The 18,817-nt window shown below is 41.7% G+C and overlaps 1 protein-coding gene across 1 annotated transcript in view; it reads right to left on the bottom strand.

Annotated features, from left to right (window-relative positions):
- LOC311046069 (rap guanine nucleotide exchange factor 4-like) overlaps positions 1 to 17,851 on the bottom strand; it is a 46,348-nt gene extending 28,497 nt beyond the window's left edge. The window contains exons 1-8 of the mRNA XM_084058189.1: positions 17,779 to 17,851; positions 16,639 to 16,703; positions 13,194 to 13,300; positions 11,023 to 11,144; positions 7,591 to 7,774; positions 4,687 to 4,771; positions 3,873 to 3,933; positions 3,560 to 3,636 (exon numbers count right to left, since the gene is read on the bottom strand). Coding sequence (XP_083914315.1) covers positions 3,560 to 3,636; positions 3,873 to 3,933; positions 4,687 to 4,771; positions 7,591 to 7,774; positions 11,023 to 11,144; positions 13,194 to 13,300; positions 16,639 to 16,703; positions 17,779 to 17,836 — 759 coding nt within the window. The 5' untranslated portion in view covers positions 17,837 to 17,851. The remainder of the gene's footprint in view (positions 1 to 3,559; positions 3,637 to 3,872; positions 3,934 to 4,686; positions 4,772 to 7,590; positions 7,775 to 11,022; positions 11,145 to 13,193; positions 13,301 to 16,638; positions 16,704 to 17,778) is intronic.
- Between the last annotated feature and the right edge of the window lie 966 nt (positions 17,852 to 18,817).

Raw genomic sequence — 18,817 nt, 5'->3', positions numbered from 1 at the left:
ACACACACACACACACACACACACACACACACACACACACACACACACACGTCATATAGCAGACACTTTTATCCAAAGCGACTTACAAGAAGACACACACACACACACACACACACACACACACACACACACACACACACACACACACACACACACACACACACACACACACACACACACACACACACACACACACACACACACACACACACACACACACACGTCATATAGCAGACACTTTTATCCAAAGCGACTTACAAGAAGACACACACACACACACACACACACACACACACACACTAGGGTTTAACATTTTCCGGGAAATAGCAAATTTTAATTCCCGGGAATTTTCAGACCTTTTCCCGGGCTTCCCGGGAATTCCCGTTAAAGGGTAAAAAAAAAAAAAAGTGCCCACTAAAATGCATTTATATGTAGATACTTAAATAGCCAATTTTACACCGAGGTGCCCAAATGTCCCTATTGTGTCCACCTATGAACTTGCAGTAATAATGACTTGATTTGATTTTTTTAAATCATATAAATATAATATATAAATATAATAGCCTATAGTGCCCTGCCCTGGCGGAGATCTGCCCTGTTGCACAGCGGGTGAAGACAATTAACTTAACGAGGAGCTGCGCTCAAAACGCACTCAAACAATGTCAAACTCTAGCTGCTGAAATAAACGTTCCATTTGTATCATTATTGACAAGATAATTTGCAAAAGGAATATGTATTTATTGTCCATCAGAGCGCAGGTGAGGTCACAGCTTTTCTCTACTTTTGTAGGATATTGATTTGATAGCCTAAACTTGTCATTTGTTTGCAGCTATTAATTTATATTAGGCTACTTGCTGGATATTATAAGACTCCATTTTGGGATGTTGGCTGTATGTTGTCTATTAATCTATATTTTGTTGTTGATCAAATGTGGGGTTTTGTAGTGTGATTTTGATGTGCACATGCATGCGCTGCCAGCACTGACAATCAATGAGACAGACAGATGTTGTGCAGTTCACTTGTTCTACTGGGTAGTTCTAGTAAAATGGTAGTTTGAACGTTCTAAAATGCAAGTGTAGGTAGGGTAGGCTACATTAATGATGATAAAAAAATCGGACCACATCGGTCTAATTCTCTCTCTCTCTCTCTCTCTCTCTCTCTCTCTCTCTCTCTCTCTCTCTCTCTCTCTCTCTCTCTCTCTCTCTCTCTCTCTCTCTCTCTCTCTCTCTCTCTCTCTCTCTCTCTCTCTCTCTCTCTCTCTCTCTCTCTCTCTCTCTCTCTCTCAGTGAAATCAGCGTGCGCAGGGCAGGCATGGGGCATCACGGCCACTTGTGTTTTATTTTGTTCATTACTGTTACATTCAATCAGTGCGTCCCATATTGGTTCACAACGGGACGATGGGACCCTGCCCTGGTCGGCAACGCGGCAAGTAACTTGCCTAATTATAATAGTAATAATTCCTCCACGCTGTAGATAGGGCTTTCTACTAATTAGTATTCATTTCTAACAAGAAAAAAAAAAACGGGAAGCCCGGGAACCGAAGTGAATTCCCGGGATGGTAAAAAAAACCGAATTCCCGGGATTCCCGCATCCCGGGAATCCCGGTGTTAAACACTAACACACACACACACACACACACACACACACACACACACACACACACACACACACACACACACACACACACACACACACACACACACACACACACACACACACACACACACACACACACACACACACACACACACACACACAGCTAAACAGACCAGGAGACCTGGTTCTGCCAGACCCAGGCTAAGCCGGACTTCACATGACGTGTCAGCCTGTGTCTATGCCTTACCCTTTGTGTCTTACAGTATATATACCATCAGTATTTGTACTTGTGACATAATAGTGATGTCATGAGTAGTCTTTGCCTATTTACTCATGCAGAAGAAACCTAACCACAACCGGACATACCATGTATGGACCAAATGGTGACAAAGGCTCATGTAGGCCCCATACCTTTCAGGTCTGGCAAACAAGCTAAAACAAGCTACACAGCATGGAGAAAGAAAATCACACCCAGTGTGAAGTGGGCGGTGTGTGGTCATCACAACATGACTCACTTAAAACTGCTATTCATAGGGCTGCACATGTGTCATGTGTTTCGCTAGCCAATCACAGTCCTGAATTTGCAAAGTCAGCCAATCACATTACAGTTAGTGGTGATGACACTAGCTGTAATGTGATTGGCTGACTTTGCAAAAGTATAGATTTGCATTGACTGTGGAAAGGTTAGGGTTGTAGACTGCGTTGTAGACTATTGGCCAATCACGGTGCAGGATTGGTCAGTGTCCAAAACTCACTTATAGGATACAAAGGTCGACTACGTTTTATCACTGACGAAAACTAAACTAAACAAAGCTATGATGACTAAAACTAATAGACTAAATATATTGACAGCTTTGTCAACAGATAACAATGTAACTAAATGTTAGGGAGGGGCTAGTGGAGAAGAGATCCAATAGAACTAAGACAAGTCACCATGGTGTCACAGACCGAAAATAGTTCATCTACAAGCTCACAACGCCGTCGCAGCGCCAAAATAGTCGCACCGCGACGCGTTGGGAGCTTGTAGATCAACTATTTTTGGCATGCAGCAAAAAGTGAAAACCATTTCCATGCCATCACGGCACCGCCAAAAATACATTTTAGTCGACTAAAACTAGACTAAAAGTAAAACATTTCAGGTGACTAAAAATATGACTAAAACTAAATCAAAATCTGCTGTGAAAGTCTGTCTCGTATATAGTTACACACCTTGTACACAACGTAACATAGTTACACACCTTGTACACAATGTAACATAGTTACACACCTTGTACACAATGTAACATAGTTACACACCTTGTACACAACGTAACATAGTTACACACCTTGTACACAATGTAACATAGTTACACACCTTGTACACAACGTAACATAGTTACACACCTTGTACACAATGTAACATAGTTACACACCTTGTACACAACGTAACATAGTTACACACCTTGTACACAATGTAACATAGTTACACACCTTGTACACAACCTAACATAGTTACACACCTTGTACACAATGTAACATAGTTACACACCTTGTACACAACGTAACATAGTTACACACCTTGTACACAACGTAACATAGTTACACACCTTGTACACAATGTAACATAGTTACACACCTTGTACACAATGTAACATAGTTACACACCTTGTACACAATGTAACATAGTTACACACCTTGTACACAATGTAACATAGTTACACACCTTGTACACAATGTAACATAGTTACACACCTTGTACACAATGTAACATAGTTACACACCTAGTACACAATGTAACATAGTTACACACCTTGTACACAATGTAACATAGTTACACACCTTGTACACAATGTAACATAGTTACACACCTAGTACACAATGTAACATAGTTACACACCTTGTACACAATGTAACATAGTTACACACCTTGTACACAATGTAACATAGTTACACACCTAGTACACAATGTAACATAGTTACACACCTTGCCGTAGATGACAACGTTGACCGAGCCCTTCTGGATGATGTACCACGACGTGCCCTCCTCTCCCTGGTTAAACACTGGAAACACACAACAGCATGTGTCTGTTACATGAACACACTATAAACACACAACAACATGTGTCTGTTACATGAACACACTATAAACACACCCCAGCATGCGTCTGCACAAACACACACACACACACACACACACACACACACACACACACACACACACACACACACACACACACACACACACACACACACACACACACACACACACACACACACACACACACACACACACTTACACACGGTTCCTGCCTTGGCGTGAGACTCAAAGATCAGGACGCTGGCCAGCTCCCTCTTCACCTGTAGAGAACAGAACACAAACACTGATTTAATGCTTTTAGACGTGTTTGTATCTACAAGCGTGAAACGCAGTGTGAAGCGGCGCGTTATGAGCTTGTAGATCTGCTACTTTTGCTGTTTTTGTCTCCGCCAGGCCGAAAGACATGACAGAGACTATGTTTTGCCGTCCGTCCGTCCCGGCCTGTTATAGCGCCACCAGGAGGACACTTTTTGCAAAACAAAGTTAAGGTAGGGGGTAAAGGTCAGGGCAGTGGTTCTCAAACTTTTTCATGTCAGGGACCCCCAAATTGACACTTATTAGCCCGCGGACCCCCATTTGAAAAGATAAGCCTCAGGGACCCCCATAAGAGAAGATTTTTACGGCTCTAGCAGTGATTCTCAACCATTTTAATTTCAAGGACCCCCAGTTTGACATGCATTAGGCTACGGACCCCCATTTAATGGCATTTATACCTCTGGGACCCCAATTCATATTGTAAAACCAATGTTAATTTAACTCTGAGAGTGTACAAATGGAACCAAATGGACCCGTCAGGGTCCATTTGGTTCCATTTGTACACTCTCTGAGTTACAGAACCATAAGGGTCTATTTGGTCCCTGTCCATCATTTAGCTGGGGACCCCCTGGAACCCCCTCAAGTACCCCTAGGGGTCCCCGGACCCCACTTTGAGAACCAATGCCCTACATGGTTAGGGTTAGGTTAGGGTTAAGGGGTAAAGGTCAGGGTCAGGGGGTAAAGGTCAGGGTACTTACTGTGTTAGAGAGGTGAGCTAAGGCCTTGATGTGAAGCAACTCGTCATAGATGATCTCCAGGTCATCTCCTGTTCTCTGACCAGGCCTGCATGACATTAATGACAGGATATGACATCACATTAATGACAGGATATGACATCACATTAATGACAGGATATGACATCACATTAATGACATCACATTAAAGCTGCGTTCACCCTGGGATATACATAGATTCACAGCATATTTGTATATCCAGGCCTACCAAGTCTCACCCTTTGTGAGTGAGAGTCACGCAATGTAACCTCTTCTCAATGTAAGCTCTTCTCAATGTAACCTCTTCTCACGCCACACTTTATTCCCTCTCACTTCTATCTAGTTTCCATTGGCTCATCGTCCCGAGACTGACATAATGTTTGCTCTGTGATGACATCATGTTACACACACTTATTATATGATATATCAGGTTATATGATCAGGTTTTATGATCAGGTTATATGATATCAAGGCCATGAAGAGACGTAAATATATTTGTATTATAAACTGCAGACCGTCTGCCTCTCTCAGTTCTTTTAGATGGCCTTTTAACACACTGTTCTGTTTCTTACACAGTTGCTGTCGCGGTGTGTGTCAGAGGCACAACAATGCAGGCAGGAAGGTCAAATGCAAAGTATGTATTAATATCTAATAGGTTTACAGTAGGACAGACACAGGCAGGAACACACTGTGACTATGAGAGGAAGTATCACTGGACACAGGGAGGTTTAAATAGACACAGACTAACGGGACACAGGTGAAACATAATTACAATCAACACGTGATTGGCTGAGACTGAACAGGACACAGGTGAACGACAATTGCCATTACAGACTGGTGAGAGAAGACAGGAAGCAACAACAAGGGCAGACAGGAAACACTAGGAACAAACACTACAAAATAAAGGAACCCAACAGACAGGAAACACTAGTAACAAACACTACAAAATAAAGGTACCCAACAGACAGGAAACACTAGGAAAAAACACTACAAAATAAAGGTACCCAACAGACAGTTCATGACAGTTATTTCCCTTTCTCTCTTCTGGTGGATTTTCCATTTTTTCTACTGGGAGCTTAAGTGTGTGTTGCTTGTTGGACAGTTGATATGCTATTGTTTAAAACAGAGGTTAATGTATGTTATGCAATAATAATAATAATCTAAATCTACAAAGTAACTATAGTAACTAAAGCAGCGAAATACTTTTTGTGGAGTAAAAGTACAATATTTGCCTCTGAGATGTAGTAGAGTGGAGCAAATATTGTGTTTAAAATGGACATACTCAAGTAAAGTGCCACCTCGGGGCGACTGATTGCCTCGTCACTCAAGGGTCCTTCTGGTCGATCGACACGGTCACAACCTTTTTTCTGTTCTGGCCCCACAGTGGTGGAATGAACTTCCCACTGATGTCAGGACAGTCACTGCCCATCTTTCACCGCAGGCTGAAAACCCACCTCTTCAGGAAACACTACCCTTCATCTTTGCCTGGCCTACTTGTTGTTAACTAGTTGTACGAACTCTTGTTTTAGTTTTGTATTGTTTTATTGGATCTTGTTTAGTCGATACACTTATTTGTTTGAGCTCGTGCTCATTTGATTTTGCTATTTTGTCTCATCTGTTTAAGAAAGTAGGTAGCTGATATACTGCACTTTTACCTTAGTGCTAGGTATACTCTTGGTTGCTTGTTTTTTTCAGGAAATGCACTTAAGACTTCTGGTGATTAGTAGTTTTCCTTCCCTACCTATGTTGAACACATTTATTGTAAGTCGCTGGATAAAAGCGTCTGCTAAATGACTGTAATGTAATGTAATGTAATGTAAAGTAAATGTATCTCAAAATTTTACTTAAGTACAGTACATGTATTTAGTTACTTTCCACAACTGACACACAAGAGGAGTGGAGTGTGAGGTCATGGATGACGATTAAGGAAGTACTGCTCATGGCCAGCAAGTGGCGCCAGGGGGCTAAACTGGTGTAGTATCATGCTACGCAACAGGCGTCAGCCTGTGTGTTTGACCTCGGGACAATGTTTTTCTAAGCCATAATGTCAGGGGTCTGGAACAGGCTACGGCATTGGTTCTCAAAGTGGGGTACGGGGACCCCCAGGGGTACTTGAGGCGGTTTCAGGGGGTCCCCAGCTAAATGATGGATAGGAACCAAATGGACCTTTATGGTTCTGTAACTCTGAGAGTGTACAAATGGAACCAAATGGACCCTAACGGGTCCATTTGGTTCCATTTGTACACTCTCAGAGTTAAATTAACATTGATTTTATAATATGAATTCGGGTCCCAGAGGTATAAATGCCATTAAATGGGGGTCCGTAGCCCTAATGCATGTCAAACTGGGGGTCCTTGACATTAAAATGGTTGAGAATCACTGCTAGAAAGCTGTATAAACCTTCTCTTATTGGGATCCCTGGCTTATCTTTTCAAATGGGGGTCCGCGGGCTAATAAGTGTCTATTTGGGGGTCCTTGGCACGAAAAAGTTTGAGAACCACTGCTCTACAATGTTCTTCTAAAATGTTTTTTTGAAAAAACGTTTAGTAGTGCTATAATCAGTTAGCCTGGTAAAGCCCCTCCTCCTAGCACGGCTACGAGCTTGTAGATCTGCTAATTATGCATGTGTATGTGTGTGTGTGTGCGTGCGCGTGCGCGTGTGCGTGCGTGTGCGTGTGCGTGCGCGTGCGCGTGTGCGTGTGCGTGCGTGTGCGTGTGGTGTGGTGTGGTGTGGTGTGGTGTGGTGTGTGTGTGTGTGTGTGTGTGTGTGTGTGTGTGTGTGTGTGGTGTGTGTGTGTGGTGTGTGTGGTGTGTGTGGTGTGTGTGTGTGTGTGTGTGTGTGTGTGTGTGTGTGTGTGTGTGTGTGTGTGTGTGTGTGTGTGTGCATACGTCTTCTTAAGGCATATCCTCAGCAGGGCGTCGGGGCCGGTCTGGGCGAGGAAGAGGATGGTGTCGGGCAACTCTTCCTCGCTCTCCCTCTTCTCCTCGTCGCTAGGCAACGGTGTGTCCGCATCGTCATCGTCAAGGAAACGGTAGAACAGGTACTTATCCTGGAAGCTCACCTCCTGGTCCACTACACACACACACACACACACACACACACACACACACACACACACACACACACACACACACACACACACACACACACACACACACACACACACACACACACACACACACTGGTCAAAAGGTGAATTAACATAGGAATGGTCCTATATGCATATCAGTGGTTCATTGTGTGAGCTGTAGTGTAGGTGTTAAGCCAATGTAACACTGCTGTTAGTCAGGGGATATTTAAAAAAGTCTTGGAATAAATTCCTTACCAAAATAAATCTTCACCAATGTGTTTGTAAAGGTGTCTAGTAACACATCACACAAAGACTGACATTCAGTATCCCTAGGAGAATTTGAAAAGTTGGGGTACCCACCATAACCTTGGTTAACCCCCCCCCCCCCCCCCCCCCCAAAACAAATCCAAATTTAATTCTGTTTTAAGTAGCATGTGAGGGGTCAAACTAGGGTGTTTTTAGGATTCTGAATCCATTGCAATCATTTGTTTTGCACCAAAACCACTCCTTGGGCTAAAAACGGCCCAATCTCAATGGGCTTTTTACACAAAAAGTATACATGGCTATGGCCGTTTTTAGCCCAAGGAGTGGTTTTGGTGCAAAACAAATGATTGCAATGGATTCAGAATCATAAAAACACCCTAGTTTGACCCCTCACATGCTACTTAAAACACAATTATTATTATTATTATTTTTTTTTACCAAGGTTATGGTGGGTACCCCAACTTTAAGGACCTGTCAAAAAGTCTCCTAGGGATACTGCATTTCAGTCTTTGTGAGATGTGTTAACACATTGGCTGACAGCTTTTTTTTTTTTTTCCTCCAGTAGGCTGCCAGACTTTTTCAATGAGAAAAAAAAAGTACTTAGGAGCCGAGATACATCATTTTTAAGTTTTAAGTTACAAGGAAGTGTCTGGGAGTCTAAATCTTTGGAAAATCATATCTCCTTGGTCTTTGGGTTTTAAAAAAAATAAATAAATAAAAAATAAAAATAAAAAAACTTGTATTTCTTTTTTTTTTTCTTTTTTGAATGAACGCAGATCTGCGTCCATGGCAGCCAATGTGTTAATAGACACCTTTACAAACACATTGGTGAAGATTTCTTTTGGTAAGGAATTTATTCCAAGATTGGAAAATATTCTGCTAATATCCCCTGACTATTTTGAGGAACCTATACATAGACCTATATAGTCCTATAGAACCAGCTAAATGGTTCCTCACAATGTCTATTTCTCTGATTGGTTGAAATAGCTATCTAGCCGTGCTTCAAACCAGCATGATAGCACAGGCCTAATCACATTAATAAATCACTCCGCACTGCAGTCCGCACCTGATTAGACCATATATGACACAGCTGTGCTGTGACGTCACGCTGTCCCACGGTAGGAAAACAAACAGACAGTATCCTGACCCAAACAGCTATGTAAAATGGACTATGTCGTTCATTTTGACTTATTTGGTGGAGTAAAATGACTCCCATTTCGTTAACAGTCCAGTGTATGTTATACTTTACCATACGAAGGTATCGCACGGCGAAAATAGCCGATCTACAAGTTCACAACGCGTCGCCATCGCGACACGTTGTCAGCTTGTAGATCAGTTAAGGCCGCGTGACACGGTCGTACGACGGAGCGTATAGCCTACTGGAATCAGCTGTGTTGATGAGACGGTGCCTCAGAGCGCTGCTACAGGGACTATTTAATGTCTCAGTCAAATAAACTCTTCTCTTTACAGGGAAACGGATAATAGCAAAACATTTTTATTATGAATACATTTGGATGTGTTTTGTTGGTAACTGTTGTATAATCGCAATATTACACTCGAGGGTGTGCTTTACCTTACATTATTGTCACTTCAGTGATGCTCGTTCCTGACCGCATCACTGGTGTGCCAATAATGATGGTAAAGCACACCCTCTCCTGTAATATTGCTTAATTCTATTGTTATATATGTAGTAGTGTAGTACCGTGTGTGTGTGCGTGTGCGTGTGCGTGTGCGTGTGTGTGTGTGTGTGTGTGTGTGTGTGTGTGTCTTCAACATCTTTCTCATGAGTGTTACCTGGCTACTGCACAAAGAGGTTGAGGGAAGTAGTGGTGTGTTAGTGGATTACAGGTTGGACGGGAACCTGTTTAACATCAGGAGGCTACAGGCTGCTAGTAAAATCAAAACTGTAAACGTAGTGGAGTTACAGTATGCAGATGACTGTGCCTTTGTGGCACATACACCAGAGGCTCTGCAAGCAACACTGACAGCTGCTGTGAAGGCCTATAGCAGACTGGGTCTCACCGTAAACACGGCAGAGACTGAGGTACTCTGCCAGTGGAACTCCCCTCCCCCAACTCCACCACCATCACCTGTCTTCATCGTCGACGACAAGCCCTTAGCAGTAGTCCCAGATTTTAAATATCTAGGGAGTATTCTCTCTGACAACTGCAGTATGGACAATGATGTCCAAAACCGGATAAAGTCTGCCTCAGGCTCATTTGGTAGACTGCGTAAGAGGGTGTTTGTGAATAAAGACCTCAGCATTCACACCAAGGTTGCGGTCTATCAAGCCATCTGTGTCTCCACACTTCTCTACGGCTGTGAAGCTTGGACCCTGTATCGCCGTCACATCCATCAACTGGAGAAGTTCAACATCAATTGTCTCGAGCGCATCCTTGGGCTAACCTGGCGCGACCGTGTACCACATACGGAAGTCCTGAAGAGAACGGGCACCAAAAGTATGGAGGCCACCTTTCTTCAGCACCAACTGCGATGGGTTGGCCACACCATTAGGATGCCAGACGACAGGCTCCCACGCCAACTGCTATATGGTCAGTTACATCATGGCCAGCGATCTGCAGGAGGTCAAAAGCGGAGATACAAGGACCAGCTCAAAACGGCACTGAAGAGATGTGGACTACAGCATACCCAACTGGAAAGCTCTGCTTCAGAACGTCCTTTGTGGAGGAAACTATGCCATGCTGGACTTCAGCGTTTTGAAGAGGAGAGGAGTGAGGCGAGGGAAAGGAAACGCCAGGGGAGAAAGATGGCCACTGCAGCCAAGACCACAACAAATATTGACTTCATATGCCCCCACTGCAATAGACCATGTGGCTCTCGCATTGGACTCCACAGTCACCTCACAACTCACCAAAGAAAGAAGTAGAAGTCATCATCGGATACGATGGACTACCATAAGCAAGTAAGCAAGTGTGTGTGTGTGTGTGTGTGTGTGTGTGTGTGTGTGTGTGTGTGTGTGTAGTACCGTGGTTGATGACCCCCTCCTCCAGTAGAGCCTGCCACATGCCCACAGCGTGGGAGCGGGTGTGAACACACGCGCTCTGCTGCACCAACCAGTCCACCAGCTCTGTACCTACACAGCATTGTCTGACACACACACACACACACACACACATATACACGCACACACACACACAAACAAACACACAGATGCGCACACGTGCATACGCGCACGCACATGCACACAATTCATCTTTTATTAATTATTATTATTATTATTATAATCATAATTACTTTTGCTGTTGAACTGGCTTGGCAATCCTTTCTACAAAGCCGATCTACAAGCCCACAACGTGACACATCCTCAGGGCTTTGAGGGCTTTTAGATCGGCTAAAACAGGCAACACAGTCGTACAGACAGAAGTATAACCACACTTCCTGGAATCATGGTATCTGTGGTCAGTCTGCCTCAAGACACACACACACACACACACACACACACACACACACACACACACACACACACACACACACACACACACACACACACACACACACACACACACACACACACACACACACACACACACACACACACAACACACATGGTTGTTTTGGTTCAGATGGAACTGTAGCGATTATTTGAGACGAGCTGACCTGTTGTTATTGAGAGTTAAATAAAAGACTAGTATTGACCTGTTGTTATTGAGAGTTAAATAAAAGACTATTATTGACCTGTTGTTATTGAGAGTTAAATAAAAGACTATTATTGACCTGTTGTTATTGAGAGTTAAATAAAAGACTATTATTGACCTGTTGTTATTGAGAGTTAAATAAAAGACTAGTATTGACCTGTTGTTATTGAGAGTTAAATAAAAGACTATTATTGACCTGTTGTTATTGAGAGTTAAATAAAAGACTATTATTGACCTGTTGTTATTGAGAGTTAAATAAAAGACTATTATTGACCTGTTGTTATTGAGTTAAATAAAAGACTATTATTGACCTGTTGTTATTGAGAGTTAAATAAAAGACTATTATTGACCTGTTGTTATTGAGAGTTAAATAAAAGACTATTATTGGCCTGTTGTTATTGAGTTAAATAAAGGACTATTATTGACCTGTTGTTATTGAGAGTTAAATAAAAGACTAGTATTGACCTGTTGTTATTGAGAGTTAAATAAAAGACTATTATTGACCTGTTGTTATTGAGAGTTAAATAAAAGACTATTATTGACCTGTTGTTATTGAGAGTTAAATAAAAGACTATTATTGACCTGTTGTTATTGAGAGTTAAATAAAAGACTATTATTGACCTGTTGTTATTGAGAGTTAAATAAAAGACTATTATTGACCTGTTGTTATTGAGAGTTAAATAAAAGACTATTATTGACCTGTTGTTATTGAGTTAAATAAAGGACTATTATTGACCTGTTGTTATTGAGTTAAATAAAAGACTATTATTGACCTGTTGTTATTGAGAGTTAAATAAAAGACTATTATTGACCTGTTGTTATTGAGAGTTAAATAAAAGACTATTATTGCCCTGTTGTTATTGAGAGTTAAATAAAAGACTATTATTGACCTGTTGTTATTGAGTTAAATAACGGACTATTATTGACCTGTTGTTATTGAGTTAAATAAAAGACTATTATTGACCTGTTGTTATTGAGAGTTAAATAAAAGACTATTATTGACCTGTTGTTATTGAGAGTTAAATAAAAGACTATTATTGACCTGTTGTTATTGAGAGTTAAATAAAAGACTATTATTGACCTGTTGTTATTGAGAGTTAAATAAAAGACTATTATTGACCTGTTGTTATTGAGAGTTAAATAAAAGACTATTATTGACCTGTTGTTATTGAGAGTTAAATAAAAGACTATTATTGACCTGTTGTTATTGAGAGTTAAATAAAAGACTATTATTGACCTGTTGTTATTGAGTTAAATAAAGGACTATTATTGACCTGTTGTTATTGAGAGTTAAATAAAGGACTATTATTGACCTGTTGTTATTGAGAGTTAAATAAAAGACTATTATTGGCCTGTTGTTATTGAGAGTTAAATAAAAGACTATTATTGACCTGTTGTTATTGAGAGTTAAATAAAAGACTATTATTGACCTGTTGTTATTGAGAGTTAAATAAAAGACTATTATTGGCGTGAATAAGCCGTCAGAGCATGGTTCATTTACCTGTACGTCTTCAGGTGGTATTTTCTGTCTCGGATCATGTGTGGGGCTCTGGACAGGATGGCGTTGCGGAGAACCTTCCCTCCTCTGTGGAGTTTCTCTGAAGGAACCTGAGAACATACAAGAACATCAGGATGAAGGAACCTGAGAACATACAAGAACATCAGGATGAAGGAACCTGAGAACATACAAGAACATCAGGATGAAGGAACCTGAGGAACATACAAGAACATCAGAATGAAGGAACCTGAGAACTTACAAGAACATCAGAATGATGGAACCTGAGGAACATACATGAACATCAGAATGATGGAACCTGAGAACATACAAGAACATCAGAATGATGGAACCTGGAGAACATACAAAAACATAAGAATGATGGAACCTGAGAACATACAAGAACATCAGAATGATGGAACCTGGAGAACATACAAGAACATCAGAATGATGGAACCTGGAGAACATACAAGATCATCAGAATGATGGAACCTGAGAACATACAAGAACATCAGGATGAAGGAACCTGAGAACATACAAGAACATCAGGATGAAGGAACCTGAGGAACATACAAGAACATCAGAATGAAGGAACCTGGAGAACATACAAGAACATCAGAATGAAGGAACCTGAGGAACATACAAGAACATCAGAATGATGGAACCTGGAGAACATACAAGAACATCAGAATGATGGAACCTGGAGAACATACAAGAACATCAGAATGATGGAACCTGAGAACATACAAGAACATCAGGATGAAGGAACCTGAGAACATACAAGAACATCAGAATGAAGGAACCTGAGGAACATACAAGAACATCAGAATGATGGAACCTGGGGAACATACAAGAACATCAGGATGATGGAACATGCAGTGATGGTGATAGGCCTGTGTCCTGCGTCTCTGACTTAGATCATTAACCCATTAAGACCTGAGGCCATTCTTTAAAAAAAACTAAATCCTAACAGTTTTGGGGGGAAAAAATGTTTTTTCAAGATTTTTCAAAAATAGCAGATCTACAAGCTCATAGCATGGCCACATTCTACTTTATCCTACATTATGAACGACAAACTCCACATAGAAATCACCTAAAAACACGATAGAAATAAATTATAATAATTCCACGGACACCGCCATTTTGACCAGATTTTATAGGGTCACACGTTTGAGTATAACACCCGGAGCTGAAACGTGAATGTCAGTGCCGTGGGTAGTCGCCGAAATCAACATTTCTTGTTAATGAAAAACATAGTGAGTGTTGTTAGAGTTGTGTAAAATGCCACCATATTTAACGACAATAAAGGGGATAGACCTTATTTTACAAAATCAGGATGAGCATCGCAGCCAAAACTGTGGCATCAGTTAGAACTCAATCACCTTTTAGTGTGTGGATTACTGATGAGACAGAGTGAAGAAAGAGAACGTATGGAACGTGGAACAATGGAACATGTTCCATGTAAGATGGAACATGGAAGATCAATGAGGAAAGCGTCTTTTCATGAGCAGCACATCAGAGCAGATCATATCAACCCTGAGGACTCAAAGGACACCAGCTCAGTGCACTTATGATTAAACACTTCAATGGTTCATGGAAATCGCACGCAAACACACACACACACACACACACACACACACACACACACACACACACACACACACACACACACACACACACACACACACACACACACACACACACACACACACACACACAATGATGCTGCAAAAACGTGAATATATTAACACCCACACATTTGCACCTGCACACTTACAATGCAACTGTGTAGGAAATACTCCATCAGCATATAGGCACGCACACGCGCGCACACACACACACACACACACACACACACACACACACACACACACACACACACACACACACACACACACACACACACACACACACACACACACACACACACACACACACACACACACACACATACACACACACACACACACACACACACACACACAGGCTGTGTATAACAACAAAGGAAGGCATGCTAATGAGGGAGATGGCAGCTGTGTGATGTGTTCTTACATCACCTGTTATTAGCATGATATTAGCATGATATTAGCATGTTATTAGCATCAGTACAGAGGACACACCTGTGAGTCATGGTTACACCACACTGTTCATGTTGATGTCGTCTCAGTCATTAGTGTTATGGACATAATATATATATATCATGATAAGAAATATGTTTATTAGTCGAGTCCAACCGCATAAAAAACAACCATGTCTGTCCTCATTGTCCTGTCCACCTGTAGTACCCTGAGCTCACTCTAGGTGTGTCCTCCAAGTTCTCTTAACACATCAGGTGCCAGCATTTTATAATAACAGATTACGTTCGGTGCCGAAATCTCACCGTTGAGCTGCACGGCGCTGTTTAAGCTGTAGACTCCAAGACGTGCATTCCATGAGAAAAAAAAACATGCCTCCATTTTGGCCGATGGTCCTGGCTAACATCTGGAACGATAACATCTCTCACACGAGTAACAATGGCGGAGCGATCGTGCATACAAAATGAGTCGTTTTCCCCAGCGTAAAAAGTTTCTGGGGGTTTTAGATAAGGAAATAGAGCGGAAGCGGATGGGTGATATGTTTTTTGACGCGATGATGCATCTGGCCCATCCTTGTCAGAATCACCACGGGTGATCCCAGAGCTGCTCCAGCCTCTCCCGTGTGGAAAAAAACAAAAAAAACAAAAAGACACCAAACACGGTTGGCACCGGGTTCGGCACCAGAGCGCTACTATGTGAAAACACGGTTCGGACCGTGTTCGGCACCCGATGTGTTAACAGAAGTCCCTCTCATATCTTTTCTCAGTGTCTTCATATCTTTCTCTCTCCCAAGCCTGGGACCCCCCCCCCCCCCCCCAGGCCCGGGGGGGTCCCAGGGGGTCCCATGAACAACAAACAACAGGTGTGGCCATTTACATAGCTTGATCATATCACTAGTCTTAGTTCTACTGGATCTCTTCTCCTCTAGTCTAACTTGTTATGTGTGTGTTATCTTATCACATGTACATTATGACAGTGGTTCTCAAACTTTTTCATGTCAAGGACCCCCAAATTGACACTTATTAGCCCGCAGACCCCCATTTGAAAAGATCAGCCAGGGACCCCCCATAAGAGAAGATTTGTACAGCTCTCTAGCAGTGATTCTCAACCGTTTCACGGATCCCCAGTTTGACATGCATTAGGGCTACGGACCCCCATTTAATGGCATTTATACCTCTGGGACCCCAATTCATATTGTAAAATCAATGTTAATTTAACTCTCAGAGTTACAGACCCATAAGGGTCCATTTGGTTCCTATCCATCATTTAGCTGGGGACCCCCTGGAACCGCCTCAAGTACCCCTGGGGGTCCCCGTACCCCACTTTGAGAACCAATGATGTACATTACATTAGTGTCCATGGTGAATGTGTCTCACCTTGGTGTGAGTCTTGGTCAAAAGGCCGATGGGGTCAGAGTTCATGCTGTCTTTGTCTGCCAGCCCTGAGAACAAAACCAACACCTCCATTACATTGTGCCCCTGAGCAACACACTGAACCCTGATTCTACAGCAACACACTGAACCCTGATTCTACAGCAACACACATGTACTATATAATAATGAGAGACACGCCCCCTTCCTACACAAACCCATTATAACTTCAAACTCCATTTTAACCATGTTAGACTCATTCAAACACACGTCTCTGCTTCTAGTGACTGATATTGTCCTTCTAATGAACGTTAGACTCATTAAAACACACGTCTCATGACTGATATTGTCCATCTAATGAACGTTAGACTCATTAAAACACACGTCTCTGCTTCTAGTGACTGATATTGTCCATCTAATGAACGTTAGACTCATTAAAACACACGTCTCTGCTTCTAGTGACTGATATTGTCCTTCTAATGAACGTTAGACTCATTAAAACACACGTCTCTGCTTCTAGTGACTGATATTGTCTTTCTAATGAACGTTAGACTCATTAAAACACACGTCTCTGCTTCTAGTGACTGATATTGTCCTTCTAATGAACGTTAGACTCATTAAAACACACGTCTCTGCTTCTAGTGACTGATATTGTCTTTCTAATGAACGTTAGACTCATTAAAACACACGTCTCTGCTTCTAGTGACTGATATTGTCTTTCTAATGAATGTTAGACTCATTAAAACACACGTCTCTGCTTCTAGTGACTGATATTGTCTTTCTAATGAACGTTAGACTCGTTAAAACACACGTCTCTGATTCTGGTGATCAGTAGTGTAAAGTAACTAAGTACATTTACTCAAGTACTGTACTTCAGTACAATTTTGAGGTATTTTTTATTTTACTAGAGTATTTCCAATTTTCAGTACTTTTACTTTTACTCCACTACAATTATTTGAAAACTTTAGTTACTAGTTACTTTGTCGATATTGATTATTATTACAACACATACATTAACCTTTTTCCTCCACTAGTTCATATATATATATATATATATATATATATAATATAAATGTGATCTCTCCAGGGCAAAAGGCTGATAACATGTGATTATGTTATAATGATAGATAAATAAACGGTACGTACGGTCGTTGTTAGAAGCGCTCTCCATCGCTCCATAGGGCGGAGCCAAGAGTCCTGCCATGCTCTGACGATACGTCTACACACACACACACACACACACACACACACACACACACACACACAGCAAGTGCCTTCAAAACAAAGCCCTTTGTACAACCAAGAACATTGACATGCACAACAACTCGCATTGTATAATGCGAACACACACACACACACAGGGTGTGTGTGTGTGTGTGTGTGTGTGTGTGTGTGTGTGTGTGTGTGTGTGTGTGTGTGTGTGTGTGTGTGTGTGTGTGTGTGTGTGTGTGTGTGAGAGAGAGAGAGTGATTCCCTGGCGAGCCTTGTGGAGTGTGCCAGGAATCTCAAACACACACACACACACACACACACACACACACACACACACACACACACACACACACACACACACACACACACACACACACACACACACACACACACACACACACACACACACACACACACACACACTGATGTCCTCATTACCCCGGCGTTGAATGAGCGCTGTGTGTGTGTGTGTGTGTGTGTGTGTGTGTGTGTGTGTGTGTGTGTGTGTGTGTGTGTGTGTGTGTGTGTGTGTGTGTGTGTGTGTGTGTGTGTGTGTGTGTGTGTGTGTTTGATTTGAACATAAATAAATAATAGATAAATAAAAATAAACTCTATAAATCATCAACACAATGACAGATCAACAGTTTGTGTTCCAGAAGGATCTTCATACATCATATAACACTATGTTATAATACTACAATTAACTTTATATTACAGCCTATTGTTTACATACATGTAAATCAATGATAATGACTGAAACATGTTGATGGTGATACATAAACGTTATTGTAATATTATACCAACAGAATAGTATGAACAAGTCAAAATAAAAGCTACATTTTAACACTTAGCATCAGAGGACGCCCAAACCACTCACCTGACACTGTGTTGGTCCTCTCTCTCTCTCTCTCTCTCTCTCTCTCTCTCTCTCTCTCTCTCTCTCTCTCTCTCTCTCTCTCTCTCTCTCTCTCTC

Source organism: Gymnoscopelus microlampas (assembly GCF_963454915.1).
Source record: "Gymnoscopelus microlampas genome assembly, chromosome: 5".
Classification (NCBI taxonomy): Eukaryota; Metazoa; Chordata; class Actinopteri; order Myctophiformes; family Myctophidae; genus Gymnoscopelus; species Gymnoscopelus microlampas.
This window is presented reverse-complemented; position numbering and strand designations above follow the sequence as displayed.